The sequence below is a fragment of the Pleurodeles waltl genome, chromosome 12 (genome assembly GCF_031143425.1).
Source record: "Pleurodeles waltl isolate 20211129_DDA chromosome 12, aPleWal1.hap1.20221129, whole genome shotgun sequence".
Classification (NCBI taxonomy): domain Eukaryota; kingdom Metazoa; phylum Chordata; class Amphibia; order Caudata; family Salamandridae; genus Pleurodeles; species Pleurodeles waltl.
In genome coordinates this window covers 271,100,960-271,117,154 of record NC_090451.1, presented here as the reverse complement: position 1 = coordinate 271,117,154, position 16,195 = coordinate 271,100,960, and the positions used below count along the sequence as shown (strand labels likewise).

The 16,195-nt window shown below is 43.4% G+C and overlaps 1 protein-coding gene across 1 annotated transcript in view; it reads left to right on the top strand.

Moving 5' to 3' along the window:
• MBTPS1 (membrane bound transcription factor peptidase, site 1) overlaps nucleotides 1-16,195 on the top strand; it is a 353,237-nt gene that overhangs the window by 272,874 nt on the left and 64,168 nt on the right. The window contains exon 17 of the mRNA XM_069215792.1: nucleotides 7,751-7,875. Coding sequence (XP_069071893.1) covers nucleotides 7,751-7,875 — 125 coding nt within the window. The remainder of the gene's footprint in view (nucleotides 1-7,750; nucleotides 7,876-16,195) is intronic.

Below are 16,195 nucleotides of genomic sequence, written 5' to 3'. Positions count from 1 at the left end.
AACAGATTAGTCCGTCATAATATGCCCTGAGGCTCCTGGGCCATCATCTATCCCACAGCAGATCAAGGCCTTCAAAGAGATCCTGCTGCAAATCTTTAGTGTTTCCAACTCCCTCTGGTGCGCCTTAAGGTCCGACAGAACCACAAGGGCCTCCAGTTGGGTTACCACTTATGGATCCTTTTTCCCCATCGCCATCTGTTCCCATAGGACTTCCTCTTTATACTGCTAATGCCTTAAACCTTGATTTACAAAATGCTGATGGGCTTGAGACCTCCCCTGAGACAGGACGTGGGTTGCCATTTGGGCCACCAACATAAGAAAATGCCTCATTTCCATTGGTGGTTTTGGGTGCCGCTGAAATACCTGAATTGCTAGGTACTTCAGCAGTAAGGCAATTGTTTTGACTGACATTTTGCCTGGGCCAGCAACATCAGAGCCCTTGCTTCCATTTACTGTGACCTTGCTGATACTTTGATGGTTCCCCAGGCATGCTCTTTCCCGCCTGTTAGTTGCAAGGTAGTAGGCCCGGGCCCTGTGACCCGGATTTTCTCATCAAGCACCCTTGTCCGGAAAGTCTTGTTCAGGCTTCGATCTGTAAGGTGAATCCTAATTAATTTCTGACCTGCCTCAAATGGACTGATGTCTTACCGGAGGGTCTTGAGGCCTTTATGGCTCAGATGATCCATGACAGATAGCACGTGGCAAACTAAGTCATTTGGGTAGATTTGGATACCATGGACTGCATTGGCATGGCAGTCTGTACAGGTGCTGTGCTTCAGAGACACGCCTTGACAAGATCAGCTGGTTTTGCCGGCAGTATCCAGGCATCACTGAAGGATATGCCCTTGGATGGGTCTCGTCTCTTCTCAGAGGAGGCAGACTCCACTCTAGAACGCTTCGAAGATAGCAGAGCTTCAGCGCTTTTTTTGGGGCTGTTACCCCCCTGCAAAACAGTATCCCCCACCAGTTCCAAAAATGTAGGCACTGACAGCTTTTCCAGCCAATGTTCCAGCAGAGAGCCAGTCCTTTTGGGACCATGAATGCGTAACTGGCAGGCAGCACATGGGCCAGTATGAGCACCAGTCCCCCAAAGCCTTTCTCTGCTTCAAAGGCCAACAAATTCAGTGGCGGCTGCTCCGCTAGGGCGAAGGAGCCTCGGCCCCCTGCCAGCAGCAACCGCGGCAAACCCTTTCACAAGGAAAGGATAATAAACCATGATTATTATCCTTTCCTTGTGAAAGGGGTGGGGCCTTGTGGGGTGACCTGGACAAGGGAAGTGCACTCCCCTCAGAGCACATGTGTGTTGTGTTTGGCCGGCCATCTCGAGCCGGCCAAACACACATGCGCAGTTGGTCGTCGCCATCCCGGCAATTGTGTTGCCGGGCTGGAGAGAGCTTGCACAGGCTCCCAGTCTGTCTGGGCGCTCCCAGCCAATCCTGGCGCTGCACTGAGCAGTGCTGGGATTGGCGCAGGACAGGCTGGGAGTCTGTGACTGGAGCCTGCAGAAGAGCAGCGCGATGGTGGTGGCGTGTCGAAGGAAGGCAAGTATATTTTTTTATTTATATTTTATTAATTCCCCCCAAGTTTCCCCCCCCCCCCCCCGCCCCCTTTATAACCTGTGAGCCACGACCGAACAAACTACTTTTGTTTGTCTTCAGCGGATCATGCCCAGTGTGCTTGTTGATGCATCATGTCCAACTTGCAAATTGGTCAAAAGAGCTATGCCCTGTCTTTTCTCTTCTCCCCGCCCAGTTGTTCTTCCGCACAAGAATGAATTTTGGAAGAGCATATGTTCATCTTTCTTCAGGTGATATGCCTGTAGCTTTCCAAGGGTGCCATAGAAACTGTACCAGACTACGAGAAAGACAGGGATTTTTTATATCTGTTTTTCCCACATTCTGAAAAAAGGAAGGAGTCCTCAGGCCTAGCTATGATATCTGTCTCTCCAGGACTTATGTTAGGCACTGCCGCTATGCTGGGATTGGCATCTTCTGTTACGGCAAATCTCCATCTCTGGAATAGATCACTTCCTGAGCGTTGTACCTCTAATTTGTAAGATGTTCAATTACAAAAAGATGAGCTGTTTCTTTATTGAGGGAATGTTCATATGCACTAGTTATTGCTACTCTTCAAGAAAAAAAGAACAGTCTGACTCCCAACCCTTCTATTCAAGGTGGAAGCAAAAGGGCAGGGAAACACAGGGCACAAAGGAATTTCAGAATTTTGTTCCCGCTCTAAGACGTATCTTAATTCAGTGATAGCTGTGCATAAACTGAAAAATCATGGAGCGCTTGATAAAATTGCAAAGTTTTTACCCCGGGTGGTGATGAAGGTTTTTTTATTCAGATTATTGAAAGGCAGAGAGGCAGTTTTACAGGCGCTTTAAAGATCTAGTTGCTATTACTTCAGAAGCCACTGACTGAGCCATCTTTATTAACAGGCATACACTGGTTCAGACTACATCCCTTCACCAGGTATCCACGATATGATCAAGGATTTGCCTTCTGGTGCCAAGAGTTGTTTCTCCAGCTATACTTGAAAGTTTTGGAAATGGCCAACTTGGTATGGTGGTGTTTAAGTCTCTGAATGCAATAATGGCAATACCTGTGTGACTAGACTCTCTATATAATGATGCTCAGGGCACATTGAAGGCTTGGATGAGACTATAAACACTGGTTTATACCAAAGCAAAATAAACTGCTTCTCTGAAGTAGAAGAAGGGTTATCTTGGAACGATGGGTCTTTACTGTTCCCACACAGCAAGAAAGTAAACACAGTAAAAAATACATTAAAGCATGTGAGTGGTGCTTGAATTAATCTCAGACACTGGTAAATCTGTTTTACTCTTGTTTTTTTAAAACTCCATTTAGCATAGCAGACATTCTGTCCATTATCATCACTTTGTTTTTCACACTGACTCTTCCTGTAGTTCCTTCTTGTGTCCTCCCAGATATCCGAATTCCTCTCCAGAGCTTGGAAGAGTATCAAAAGCACTTCTTAGAAGAATGTAGTTGGTGGTGGTGGTGGTGAGTGAAAGAATTTGAGGTCTCTTAATCCATGAATTATTGTTCCCAAAAGGCTCTGGGAAGTGGGCCAACTAGTACATCTTTACAGCCTGATTCAGTTTGTCTTGTCACAGACAGATATGGGACCTCAGATCTTGAAGGATATTGAAACTGGGGGACTGGATGACTGCTGTTGATCTCCGGGATGTAGACTTAAGTATGCCCATTATGTAGCAGCATGTTCTGTAAGGTTTACATTCAGAGATCACTCCTTTTAGTACAGCCTGAACTCTGCATTCAGGTTTTTAGGGGACAGTTTATACCTCTGTCTAGACAACTTTTTGTTGTAGGTACACTACTCTTATGACGACCTACAGAGTGTTTGCTTTATTTGTGGCACCTTAATCAATTTGGGATTTCCCCTCAACCAGGAAGTCTCCGTTTCTTTTAAGTTGGACTTCATTTCCTTAGAACAATGACAGACAGTCAAAGCAAGGGGCAGCATTGTGCTACATGAGATGGAGATCAGTTGAACAGTTATGACTAGATGTTGGCGCAAGAGCTCCAGAAAATAGTTAGGTGTGCCTCCATTTACTCTGCTCCCTGAGAGTCTTGGAAAAGTGAGGAATCCTGCAATGGTAATTCCAGAAGCCTTTATTTTGGTCTCACAGAAGGTAATCCCCCTTGGACAACAACTTTCTGCCACTTCTCCAGTATCAGAATCTAATTGTTTAGTGGGTAGAATATTCACATCTCCCTGCCAATGCCGAGCATAGAGGCCCGGTGCATATAGAGAATGAGTCTATGCACACTTAGACATCTCAGTAAAAACAACATTGTTTGTAGCTCAAAAGGAATCTGCTAGGAAATGAGACATGAGTAATTGACTAGAATTTTGATACAGGGCATTTGAGGTGCAATTGAATCCCCTGGGCTTCTTTGTACAATGTTTTATCTTTCGTATCGTTTTTTAGCTCCTACAGGGATCAAAGTAGATTGCTGTAAATACTACAGGGCAGACTTTCATTATATTTAAATACACCTCTTTAGATTTTGCCTACCAAAAGAGGTGATGAGGTGTGATTTTAATGGTCTTCTCCGCCTTCACCCGCCAATTTAGGATACTGCTCCGATTGAGACTTGAACCTAGTTTTAACCTTTTTTTTGCATTAACTTTGAGCCAGTCGCTTCCTTTGACTTGATCTTGCCGAATTGGAAGAAAGCTCTTTTTGGTAGTGATCACCTCATCCTGATTAATCTGCGTGCTTTCTCCCATCTCTGTACGAGTGTTATTGTCTTTTACGTGGATAAGATTGTTCTTCGGATGATTTTGTATTTAATTTCGAAGGTGTTACTGGAATTCATCTCAAATCAAGAAATTGTATCCCCCACCTCAAAAAGACTTTCAACCTAGAACTATCTCTTCAACTAAAAAAAACTCTAAATTCTCAAGATGTTTGTAGATTTCTGAAGTTTAATCTAATACTTTGGTGTTATACCGGGCAACAACGCTGTTGCATAATTGTTTATTTCTAAATCTTACAAAATCATAAAACTACAGACTTCTGGAACGTTGTGCTTATTCCACCAAAGCAAACACAGGGTAACAGGCCTTCCAAAGGCATGCCTGTATCACATACGTTTGCAGGGATCCCCAGTGGGCTACCACATACATAATTGTGAGCATTAGTTTCTGGGTATCTTCTTGGAAATATGTTGCTTTCAAGAAGCATGTTTTGTGCAGTTTATTTTCTTGTGACCTGGTTGACCATATCCTGCTTCCTAATTCCTCCCACTGCCACCTTCACTCTGTCTCACCCAACACTATGCTTTCAAGTTATTAGGTCAGTTGTTGTAGCTTCTTTGGATGGAGAGTAGTTTGACAGAGAATAATTACGTTTAACCCTCTCTTTCATTTTCTCACTATGTCAACCTAGCCAGTCAGTCAGCATCTTGTTTGCTACAGCCTTGCAAGTGTACAAAACCAAGTAGGAGCTGGCTGTGATTGCTGCTGCATAAATGCACGGGCCATTTTTAAGCATGCAAATGGGCACTTGAGTGTAAGGCACCAGCATGTTTTTTTTTTTTTTTGTGGAGGGGCGGGATTGGGCAGATATAAGGAGTTCTGTAAACTTTATTTCCAGTCCTGCCTGCTAGTGCAGGCCGTGCACAACCAGTTCTGAAGGTGTGGGATATCAAGGATGAAGATTACCAGTAACACTGGGAAAGTAATTCTTCCTCATTGTAACTTGTTCATGGAGCTAAAAATGGATTATTCAATTCTGTGCACAGGTGTCTTCAGTTGAGGTGCTTCTTCCTTAGTAATTAAAAGTGTGGCTACTTTGAGTGTTTTCTTGCACATTTACCTTCTCTCTACATGTAAACACTGTTAGCAAGAATTATTAACACTTATGGAGCTCTACATTTATAACATTCAGGCTCAGTGCAGAAACTGCAGTTTTTGGTGAAAATGCCTTTCTCCCATCCCACCCCCTGTGCTTTTATTTTGCTTGCCTCTGCAACCACATTGGGAGGACTGGAAGAGATGTTTCAGGGGGCAGGGTGGTTACAATCATGTTAATGGTGGGGGAGGATCACTGCACTGCTGATCATTGTTTTGCTCTTTGGGTAGTAGCCTGAAAGTCAACAGAATAAATGGGGAATTTAAGCTGCTGTGTTGTTGACTTTCATTTGCATTTGATTTGGTGGATTATGAATGCCTTTGGAATAAATTAATGGGTTCAAGATCTCTTTTCTCCAGGTCTGCTCGCAACCCCGCTCATTCCAAGTGGGCACATCTAGAGGAAGATCGTTCAGATCTTCTGTCTCAAAACATTGAGATTATGGATGGTCATAAAGCGGGCTGCTTCTTTGCCCTGAGTTTATTTGGTTTGCTTGTTGGCCAGTCTGTCCAAAGTACAGTAACTAAATTCCTTTTCTCCTAAAATTGATGGGGCTCATGGCCGCTGTCTGCTTTATGTCAGTGGCTTGGATTTGATGGATTATAGTCCTGTAGGACCCCAGAAAAAATTGATCAGTTTACACACTCACTATATTAAAAAATCATCCAACAGTAAATGCCGAGAAAATCATGGTCTTGATCTTTGGGGAAACCATGAAAAACGATCTTGGTAATTTGCGCTGAATACTGTGGAGAGAATTAATTCTTATAAATACTTAGACCTAACTTTCACCTCAGCTCTTAATTATTCTGAACATCTCCAGTTAGAATAAATAAGAGCCACAGTGACCCGTGGCAGTTTTGTTTGCTTCATCCTTGAGTATGGAGGCTTATCAATGGCACTTTTGCGATGGCATTTAAGATTAAAATCACTCTCATTGTAATTTGTGCCACAGAATTATTGAGTTGTGACCTAAGGGTTTTATGGTGTCCTACTGAAGTACATTCTTGGAAATGCACGTTGAGTCTCCCTCCAAATGCCTCTGTTCAGACCCTAAGGTGTGAGCTAGGGCTTGTCTTATGGCACGGTACAACAGGGAATACACTGTTAAGATTGGTCTCATCCATCTCTGTTGGGAACCAAGCAAAAATTACTTCAAGGCACTGGAAGGAAACATAAGTCCGAAAAGCCTGCCTTTAAATCAGTTTAAAATCCGAAAATGTGTATTAAAAACAGCATATTGGATATTGTTGGAGCCTTTGCTTTCTTGACAATCTGCTTTGCACATCTCATTAGAAAGATATAGGCGGTATCTGCATAAACTGTTTATTGATTTCACAAGACATTGTATTAAGTGGGATGAACATGTTTCCTTATATGTAAACAATTTATTAGCTTGTCAATTGAGGGTTGAGATCATCAAAGTAAGGCTTGGCATTAATCCATTGAAAACTAATGAGGGGTAAGGTCCATATGCTTTAAATGGGCAATTGTTCATATGCTGCTGCTTGACTGTTGATTGCTTTTTTATCTCTGATAGGTATGTTTCTAAACTTTTTATTTTTAAAGCCTGGCATCATGAATTGTTCAGCTACATTGGTTTTTATAGGTGGAAATGCACTATTAGGATATGGTGTTGAGATTAATTCATCTGTAAAAGCAATTCTTACAAAGAGATGTTAAGGGGTTTTGTTAATATCTAATTTTGTGGCATGTGTATAGACTTTTTGTCTAAATAAACCTAATTTACACAGTCATTTTAATGACTGCTTTTGGTCACCAGATTAGGCAGGTTCAATTCTTTTGTTTAAATATAATTTGCTCTGACCAATCTAAAGCCGTGAGGATTAGGTTTGATTCTTACAAACATACTAGTTGTGTATATCAAATATGATGCAGCTGTTTCCTCTCAAGCCTAAGTGTTAACTATAAGATCGATAAGCTATTCTGCTGAAGATCAAACAAAAAATCCATGAAGATGTGTTCAAGGTGGTATCGTGTTGTTCTGAAATGTATTGCTTTAATCATTTGTCATTAATCAGTGGTTAAAAGGACAAGGAAAGAAAACACAGTGGCAAGTTTGATGTAAACCGTTTTTTATATTTGTGGAAAGTCCTTCATAACATACTGCTCTAAAATGGACAGTGCTAGAAATTGCAGAAAAAGGAATGTTCTTAACGTGCCACCCTATCTCACATTGTATTACTGTGGCATTTTCTGTCATTAGGTAGCACTATTGTTGCATCAGTGAATGCTGAACAGCTAGAACAGACATCATTAAATGCCCACAAAAGCCAATGTACTCTTCAGGTCTAATAACGTACTTCCTTTAATCCCATGTAGGCAGTGGTGGATGCCGGACACTGGTGGTGCCAACATTCCAGCTCTGAATGATCTTCTCTCCGTTTGGAATATGGCCTTCAGTGATGGGCTTTATGAAGGAGATTTTACCCTGGCGAGTCATGACAGTAAGTGATGTACACTGCTTTTATTTTAATACATTTTTCTTTGTTTAGTACTGCAAAACTTCGTGTTTCTTCCCTCCATTCTCTCCTGTGAGCATCTAGACCCTTTCTATAGAGTTGTGAATGAATCAGTGGTCTGAGGAATACTTCTGACCGCAGGTTCCTCACCTTTGGAATATTCCCAGGCCAGACTAGATCCTCAGAATTTCAATAGCACTGTTCCTGCATGTCTGCAGGTGGCGTTGTGCAGCATATCACTAGCTTGATACCACTCTGCAGTGGTGCTTCCTTTAAGCACCACCCCTGGGTACTGACATTAGCTTTTCTTTACATGCCGTATAATACGGATCCGAAGTTCTGCTCCCAAAGTTAGTTGTTTTTTTCCAATGATTTCCTAAATTATCAGACAGTGTGCAAGGGAATTATGTCCCCCTAGAAACTACAGACTTCAAACCTTGATAAGACTGCAGGAAGCAGATGGAGCTCACAGACTTGTACAAGGTATTTCTTTGGTGCCTGGGTTCTGGTTACGACTCAGTCATGTGACAATGTTCCCTCAATCCTTCTGAAAGCAATCTAGAACTGGGAGGCAAAACTCTACATCAGTGAACACAAGAAAAGGTTCTGGTTGAAGCTTTGCTCTTGCTTCATGTCACAGGCCTAGTCTCGGTAATGAGGCCGTTCCTGTGTATGATCCACTTCAAGTTTGAAGCCCACAGATAAGTCCAAGCACAAACATAGACAAAGCTGGACTGTTTTGAAGCAGTGTTCCAGAGCGCAGCTGAGGTTGATAGATTTGCAGTTGTTCTCAATTGAGATAAACATTCTAACAAATGCTCCAGCCTATTCCGACTTCCCCATTTAATAATGCCCTCACTGAAGCTTTGAGGGCTACGTGGCCCAAGCCTTGTTCTGGTCTGCCAGGAAGCTGGCCAATGGCCTAGCAACATAGACCTGCTGCCAGTGATTTAGACATTCTAACTGAGCACTTGGCCGGCTGTTGGCACCAGTGTTGTGCTTAAAAAGCAAACATGGATGAGGTCAAACGTATTTTTATGCAATGTTCAAGCATTCCTTATTGATAAGTCTTTTGATGGCTCCAAACTCTTTGGGGGAGGAGGGGAGCAATCTACGGCTACAGAGATTTAAGGACAGCCAGGCTACTGCAAGCAAGGTTTACTGATGTCAGCAAAACCGTTTCCACATCAATTTAGGAAATTCAGAGGCTATTCCATGGTGCTCACCTGTAGAAAATGTCAACCATACCAACTCCTGGTACATCAGAAAATCCAGTCCTTTAGTGACTGCTGGCGCGGCACCTGTAGACACCGCACAAGGCAGCAGAGTCAACAGTCATCCAGTTCCTTCTCCCTTGACACAGTGGCTTCTAACCTGTTTTAGTTTGTCCTCAGCAGCTCATGTCAGGTTCATTTCAGGCTAGTGGGAGGCAGGGTGGAGGTAGGATTCAATATTTCTCCTCTGGCTGGATATCAATTACATCAGACAGTTGGGCCTTACATATCATTCTAAGTGGCTACACTCTACCCTTCATTTCGTCCCTGTCCTATCTTCCACAAAGAAACCAGAATGCATTCCAGAGGAGCCCTTGACCAACCTGATGCACTCTACATGGGTACCATTGTAGAAAGGTGCCTCTTTTTGACATGGTTACCCCCCTCCCCCCCCTCCCCCCCCACTCCTCCTCAACACACACACACACACTCACTTTTTGCCTGCTATATATTGTGATTATTGTGATTTCGACTGAAAGTGCACTGGGTTCCTGCTAACCAGGTCCCCAGTGCCAAAGCTCCTTCCAAAAACTGCACTGTTTCCCCAGTAGGCAGAACCTTTAGCTCTCTCTGCAAGTCCAGAGTAAAGGGTACCCCTAATACCTAGGGCCTGGGGTACTAAGGAGGCTCCATAAGGGCCGCAGCACGAATTGTGCCACCCAAAGGGACCCCTCACTAAACGCATGACAGACTGCCATTGGAGACTGCTTGCCTTGGTGCAGACAAAAGTGAAAACACAACATGGCACGCAGCCTGTGTGCCATATACCCTAACACTGCATGCAATATAGGTGAGTCACCCTTCTAGCGCAGGGTACATTATATTACATGTAAGGGCATATCAGCACGAGCAGATATACCCCGGCTATGTCTTTATTGAGTCATAGACATAGTGAGGGAACAGAGAAGCCATTTTAAATGAATGCGCCCTGGTCAATACTAGTTCCCCAGCTACATAGTGGCTTAACTGAAGATAGGGTTGTTTGGTATCAAACATCTTGTATTGGTGAAACCACACTGATGTCAGTGTTGGATTTACCAATACATTCACTCAGAGAGCATGTTAGAGGTGCCCCCTGAAACTCTACCAGCCTCTGGTGTGCTGGCTGACCAGTTTCTGTCAGCCTGCCACCCGAGACACCATTCCGGCCCTTAGGGTGAGAGCCTTCTGCTCTCAGGAGGCTCAGAGCAAAAGCTTGTCAGGGGAGAGGGTGTAACACCCCCTCCCACAGGATGAGCAGCTGATTAGCCTTCCTAAGGCGACAAGCCTCAAAGGACTGCTGCCTTTGAAACGCGGCTCTTGCTCCCCTCACAGAAGAGGAAGCCACCCCCTGTCCAGAGCCCATTTGGCACCTTGACAGGTGGGAAAATTAGCTAGTCAGGTAGGCCTGACACCCCCAGGCTAGTACCACCCCTAAGGAGTGCTACTACGAGGTGGACACGAAATTTCAGAGGTAGCCATCTTTGTGATCCTATATCTAGGAAATCTGGGACAGGGTTATGCCCACAGGAAGTGGTCATATAGGGGGCTTTATGACCCCAAGGGGTCAGTAGCCCATTGGCTACTACCCTCCACAACCTTAACACCCCAAAATTCAGTTTTTAGGGGAGCCCCTGGTACCAGAGAAGGAGAGCCTGATGACCTAAGAAGTCCAAGGGCCCTGAAGAGCCACAATATCAAAAGAGGAGAAAAGAAGCAGCTGACCTTGTACCAACCCCGTGGCCTGTCTGCATTCCTCGTCAAAGTCTGCACCAGAGTCGACTTGTCTTGCTGCTGTCACCCCAAAAACCCAGGAGAACTGTTGCTTCAAAAAAGACTCAAGACCTCCTGTGGACAGTGGACCTGTCCTCCAGCAATCTCCAAAGAAGGGACCCTGAAGCCTCTGGAACTGCCAAAAACCCCGACATCTGAAGTGCCCACTGCACCTGCCGTCTCTGACCAGAGTTGAAGTGGACCATTGGTGCCACCAAGGTTCCCCAGGCCTTCAGAGTCTGAGTCCCTTGTGGTTTCACCCCCTCCTGGACTCACCAGCGACGCCTGCAGCCTCTGCACGCAGCCCCCTCTCGAATGATACTGCTCTGATCAAAAAAACTTGAAACCTAAGGACATCCCTGCACCCATCAGCCCTGAGCCGCGGAGAGGAGGACCAAAGGTGCCTACCTGTGCCCAAGCATTGGGAGTCCTGAGCCCCATTGTTGGTTCCACCCAGCTGGCCTCCTTGCAGGAGCCTGCAGCCTCTTTCCGCAGTGACTACTCTCCATAGGAACCAATTCAGGTCCTATAGGTCCTCACAACACCCTCCCCGTGCCAGTTATAAAAGACTGATTCTAAAAATTCATCTACAATACTAGAAGCAATAAAATGTCTAAAATCCTAAAGGCAGTAAAATGTTCACCCCAACAAGCACAGCAAACAATTAAAAATTAGCCAATTAGAAGTAATCATTTTGGTTAAAAAAAAGGCCAAATTTAAAAGTAATTGGAGGGACAATTGATGTCATCCAACACATCAGTGGGAAGGGAGTCAAAGGAGGATCCCGCATCCGCAGACGACAGAACCATAAGAGCCTTGGTGATTTAATTGAAGGAACAGACATGATTCAAAGCCTCAGCCGCCTCTGAGGAAGTAGCATCCTGCTCCATGCTCGTAGTTGTTGAGCCAGACAATAAAATAATTGGAGCTGTGGCGTCTATATCCATGTAGCATGGCTCATAAAAGGCATCTTGAAGCAACAGTAGTTTCATAGGACACCTCCAGAAGTGAACCCTCAACAGGAACATCACAAGATCCATGTCAATAGACCATACAAATTGCTGTGCAGGACACACATCCAGGGCACACTCGAAAGGGCACCAAAGACAAAGGAACATATGCTGCACGCTGTAGAACCATACTGGCTGAAAGAACAAAGACCAGTTGTCGTTTAGTTCCTCTTGCAAAGATACTCCAAAGTGCTACATCATGCATTCACGACACAGCTGGACATATGGTAGTTCCACCACCATTTAGCTTTGAAATGGGCCATCCATTGCAGAGCAACAATAATAGCAATTACAGCAAATTTATGCCAATACCAGTGGTATTCCTCCAAAAACAAGACAGACGTATAGAAACAATGGTATCACTCCAAAAACAGCCTGGAAAGTGCTGACAAAACCAGTCTCAACCCCTTTTCAAAAGTGCACAACTCCCACAATGACTGGAGCATTACAAATGTGGCTCACAAGTTTACTAAAGTGCCTTGGGAAGTTACTATTTAAAATTGACTGTATCTCGGCGGATGACCTTGCCACTTGCAATTCGAATGTTTCACGGGTAGATGTAAAAGCCATGTATTTTTGAAACAATAGTGCTTTTAGTCTGCTCAGGTTGTCAAAATTAGCATTAAAGGTAGGAATGGAAGGCCACAAAGTTGCTACCCCAATCTCATGCGTGGGGGGGGGGGGTGGAGGGAAGGGGGAGGGAGGAATAACACATTACCACAGCAGGTCACAATTTGAGCAACCAAAATCACATACGGGACACCTGTTCTTATTCCACAGCTGCCTTGACCACTCAGTATTAAGTCATTTCATTCGCTAGTAACTGAAGCACTGGGCAATTCCAGGGATCAGAACTCCCTCCAAGTAACAACCTAAATTAGCCACTGAGACGTTACATACACCGTCCAATGCCCCCTGTTTACAAATCATTAAGTAGTTTAGAGAAGTTTCACTACCACTAAGAAACACTTCCTTGTCCCCTCTCATACATTTGTAATCAAAAGGCAGATTCCACACCTCATGTAACAACTCCCCCCCTAAAGCTTCAAACATACCTACCGGAAAATGTTTAAAACACAATGTGAACAGAAACGTTGATATTGGCAGGGGGATTACTCAATGTACTAACCACACTGCTGATGGTGTTTCAGCCACTGTAAAAGGCAACTTTTCTATATTAAGCATTGAGTATGTTGCATCCTTCTTTACCATTATCTGCTATGTGTGTGGTGAGATTGAAGGGCAAATATAGCTCATACGAGTTCACCTGCTTCAGGACAACCAATTTGATTCCAGAATCTGTATTGTCCAATTCAACTGCAGCATAGATTTAAGCTGACTTTATCCATGTTGTAAAAGTGACATTTTGTATTTCAATTACAGATGACACAATATTGTTAAGTGTGTAAATGCGAGTGAACAAATGTACTCATCCCATTATCGAAAAATTATAATGCTTTCTCTAGGTTCGCCTGATCTATATGCCTTAAACAAGCAACAGCTTCCATTTGAGAAAGCTTTCATATTTTTTTGTATAATGCATACAAGAATCTTTTGGAGCATGGTGATCTAGGGCCGAAATCCTGCCAGTTCATGTTCTCAGAGCGGCAAGAGGTGTTCTTTTACAGCTGTCAAAGTGGACTGTTGCAAATATTGCTGACATTGCCCACGCTGTATGTAATAACAACCCCTGCATGTTGTGTGTCGATTTAACAAGGCTCTAACATACTTGCTTTAAAACCCTGTGTAGAATTTATAAAACATGCATGATAACCATTTGAGTCCATTGGCCACCACCTGTTGGGACCTGAAAGTGTAGAAATAAATGTTCAATTTCTGACCAGACCATTGAGCTGATCTTCTGTATAATTAACTAAACTTTGCCTATTGCCAAATTTAGCAATTGAAGGAATACTGGGCACATTCCTGTCCTTAACTTTTGCTAGCAAGTTGTCTGCTGAATAGTGTCAAAAATCAAGACATGTTTTAAAAAAGGCATCTATGCCCTGTACTTGCCAATCTTTTGTTCCCCAAACTGAATTGAAATCAATAGTTTATTTCCAATATCCATAGCCCTTCATGGCTTGTTGAGAAACTAATGAATTTGAATAAATTAATTTAATAGTGGTCAGCATATTTTTTCTCGCTTTTGTTGCTGTTAATTTGAAATAATATGATACAAGATCAGTAGTATCATGCTCAGAAAAATATGTGATTATGTCTGAATATGTTTAAGAACTCCCCACTGATGGAGTTGAACAGTGCTCCCATTGCGTGTAATTAAAAATTGTATGTGGGGTACTAGTTCTATGTAGGTAATGGTGTGCATAATGATGGTAACAAAACATTTCACCATAATTTGGGGCATTCATGCACATATCTTCACTTTCAAATAATGTATACTATTCTAGCTCAGAAAGCAGTGAATCGACTGATTTCACTTCCTAATCGTCAGACACAACAACAGGTGTAATGATATCATCCATAGACACTTTGAAAACAAACTGAATTTGAATAGTTTCTGCAGGACCAGATATATCATGTGGAATCTTAGCCCAAAAAATCCCACCAGGAATTGGAACAGAAGAAATGATCACTAGGGACAAGTCTCTTCACACTTTGTAGGAAGACAAATGAGGCTTCAATACCTCATTTACCAGTTCCACAGCAAGAACGTTCAAAAATATAATGCCCATTTATAAGCAAAAAGAAGACACTCTCAAGTCCAGTCCACAAGAAGAGAGCCAGCAAGGTAAGACTAATCCGCAAATAGGACCATGGACTGATCATATATGTGCTTTTTAAGCCAGTGAAAAAGCATGCATATACCTTGAAGCGAAGTGGTAGTTGAATCTGAAGAGAAGACCTCAATGTCGACAAAGTCCCTAGAAGCCATCTGTGTGAAGACAGGAGCCGCTGCAGGTAAAAGGGAACTGGTTTATGTCTATAAAGATGGTTCACCATAAACAACTCCATTGCTTTGAGATGGACTGTAGATTTACGTCTGGTACATTTATGGTGCTTGTAGCAGTTATTGGAATCATTTTTTTCTCTCCACTTCTGAATTTCCCTTGGGATGATAGGGGGAAGAATAATGCACAGCTACACCCAGGGTTCCCATGGTGAGCTTTGGAGGCAAAAGGAGGGCCCTGGTCCAAGTGGAATGCAGCTACTGAATATGTCCCAATGAAGACTTGCAAATCATTATTAACAGTGTGAGCATCAGCCGATCATTGTGGCCGCACCTGAAGGAATCTGGACCACGAATCTACAGCAAGTGAAACATATTTGTGTGCACCATCTGAATTTAAGGAACCACAGTGATCTAGGGACGCACACTGCATAGGCTTGTTTGAAACTAAGAGGGGTGTCTGCGGTGGAAGCTTAATGGTGGAGCCTTAAATTTGCTGGCAAATGTGACAACTAAGGACATATTGCTTTGTCTGCATGTACAGACCATGCCACCAATAGCGTTTTTATAATAAGGGAATAGTAGCAGCTACACCTACATGGGCAGAAGCAACACCCTGATGTGCTGCTTGAATTAATTATAGCCTGCAGTCTTGGTTGGGGATCACACGATCACCCACCCCTGGAACTTTTTCTTAAGGAATATTTTGGGCACTTAAATGGTAGCACTATTTTGCTAGGTATGCTTTTGGTAAGTTGGTGCTGTCAGCCAAGGAGTTAGCAGCCAGTATTTCATCATCCACCCTCGTTTGGGAACGAATAATCACAGCCACAGCTACAGTTGCAGTAACTTAACAACTGCAGACTTGGTGGCTTCATCAGCCAGTGAATTCTCTACAATTTGTATTCCAACAAATTGATGGCCCAATATATGTATTAAATGAGCTTGTGGCAGATTTCTGCCACTTTTCCCCAAAGTACTTCATGCTTGATTGTGTTTCCTTTGGGGTCTCTGCATCCATTGAGGCACCAGTAAGGCAGATTTTCATTGAAAGACTGGACACAATAATACACATCACATACTAAAGTGTCAGAAAATCGGGATCCCTATGCTCCAGTGGCAAAATCAGTGCCCTCAGTTCAGCTAGCTTTGCAAAGCAATCCCCACAGGACTGCGTGAAGGTTTGTTGCGGGTGCAATTCTCCATCCCACATCACTCCATGGACAGCTGCAAAAGCAGCAGAGTCCTGATGCTTAATCCCTACAGCAGGTTGAGCTGAGCTATTAATGGAAATAATATATTTATACTGATCAAGAGGCATAATGTTAGTGGGCATGGGGTGCTCCAGTTCATACTGG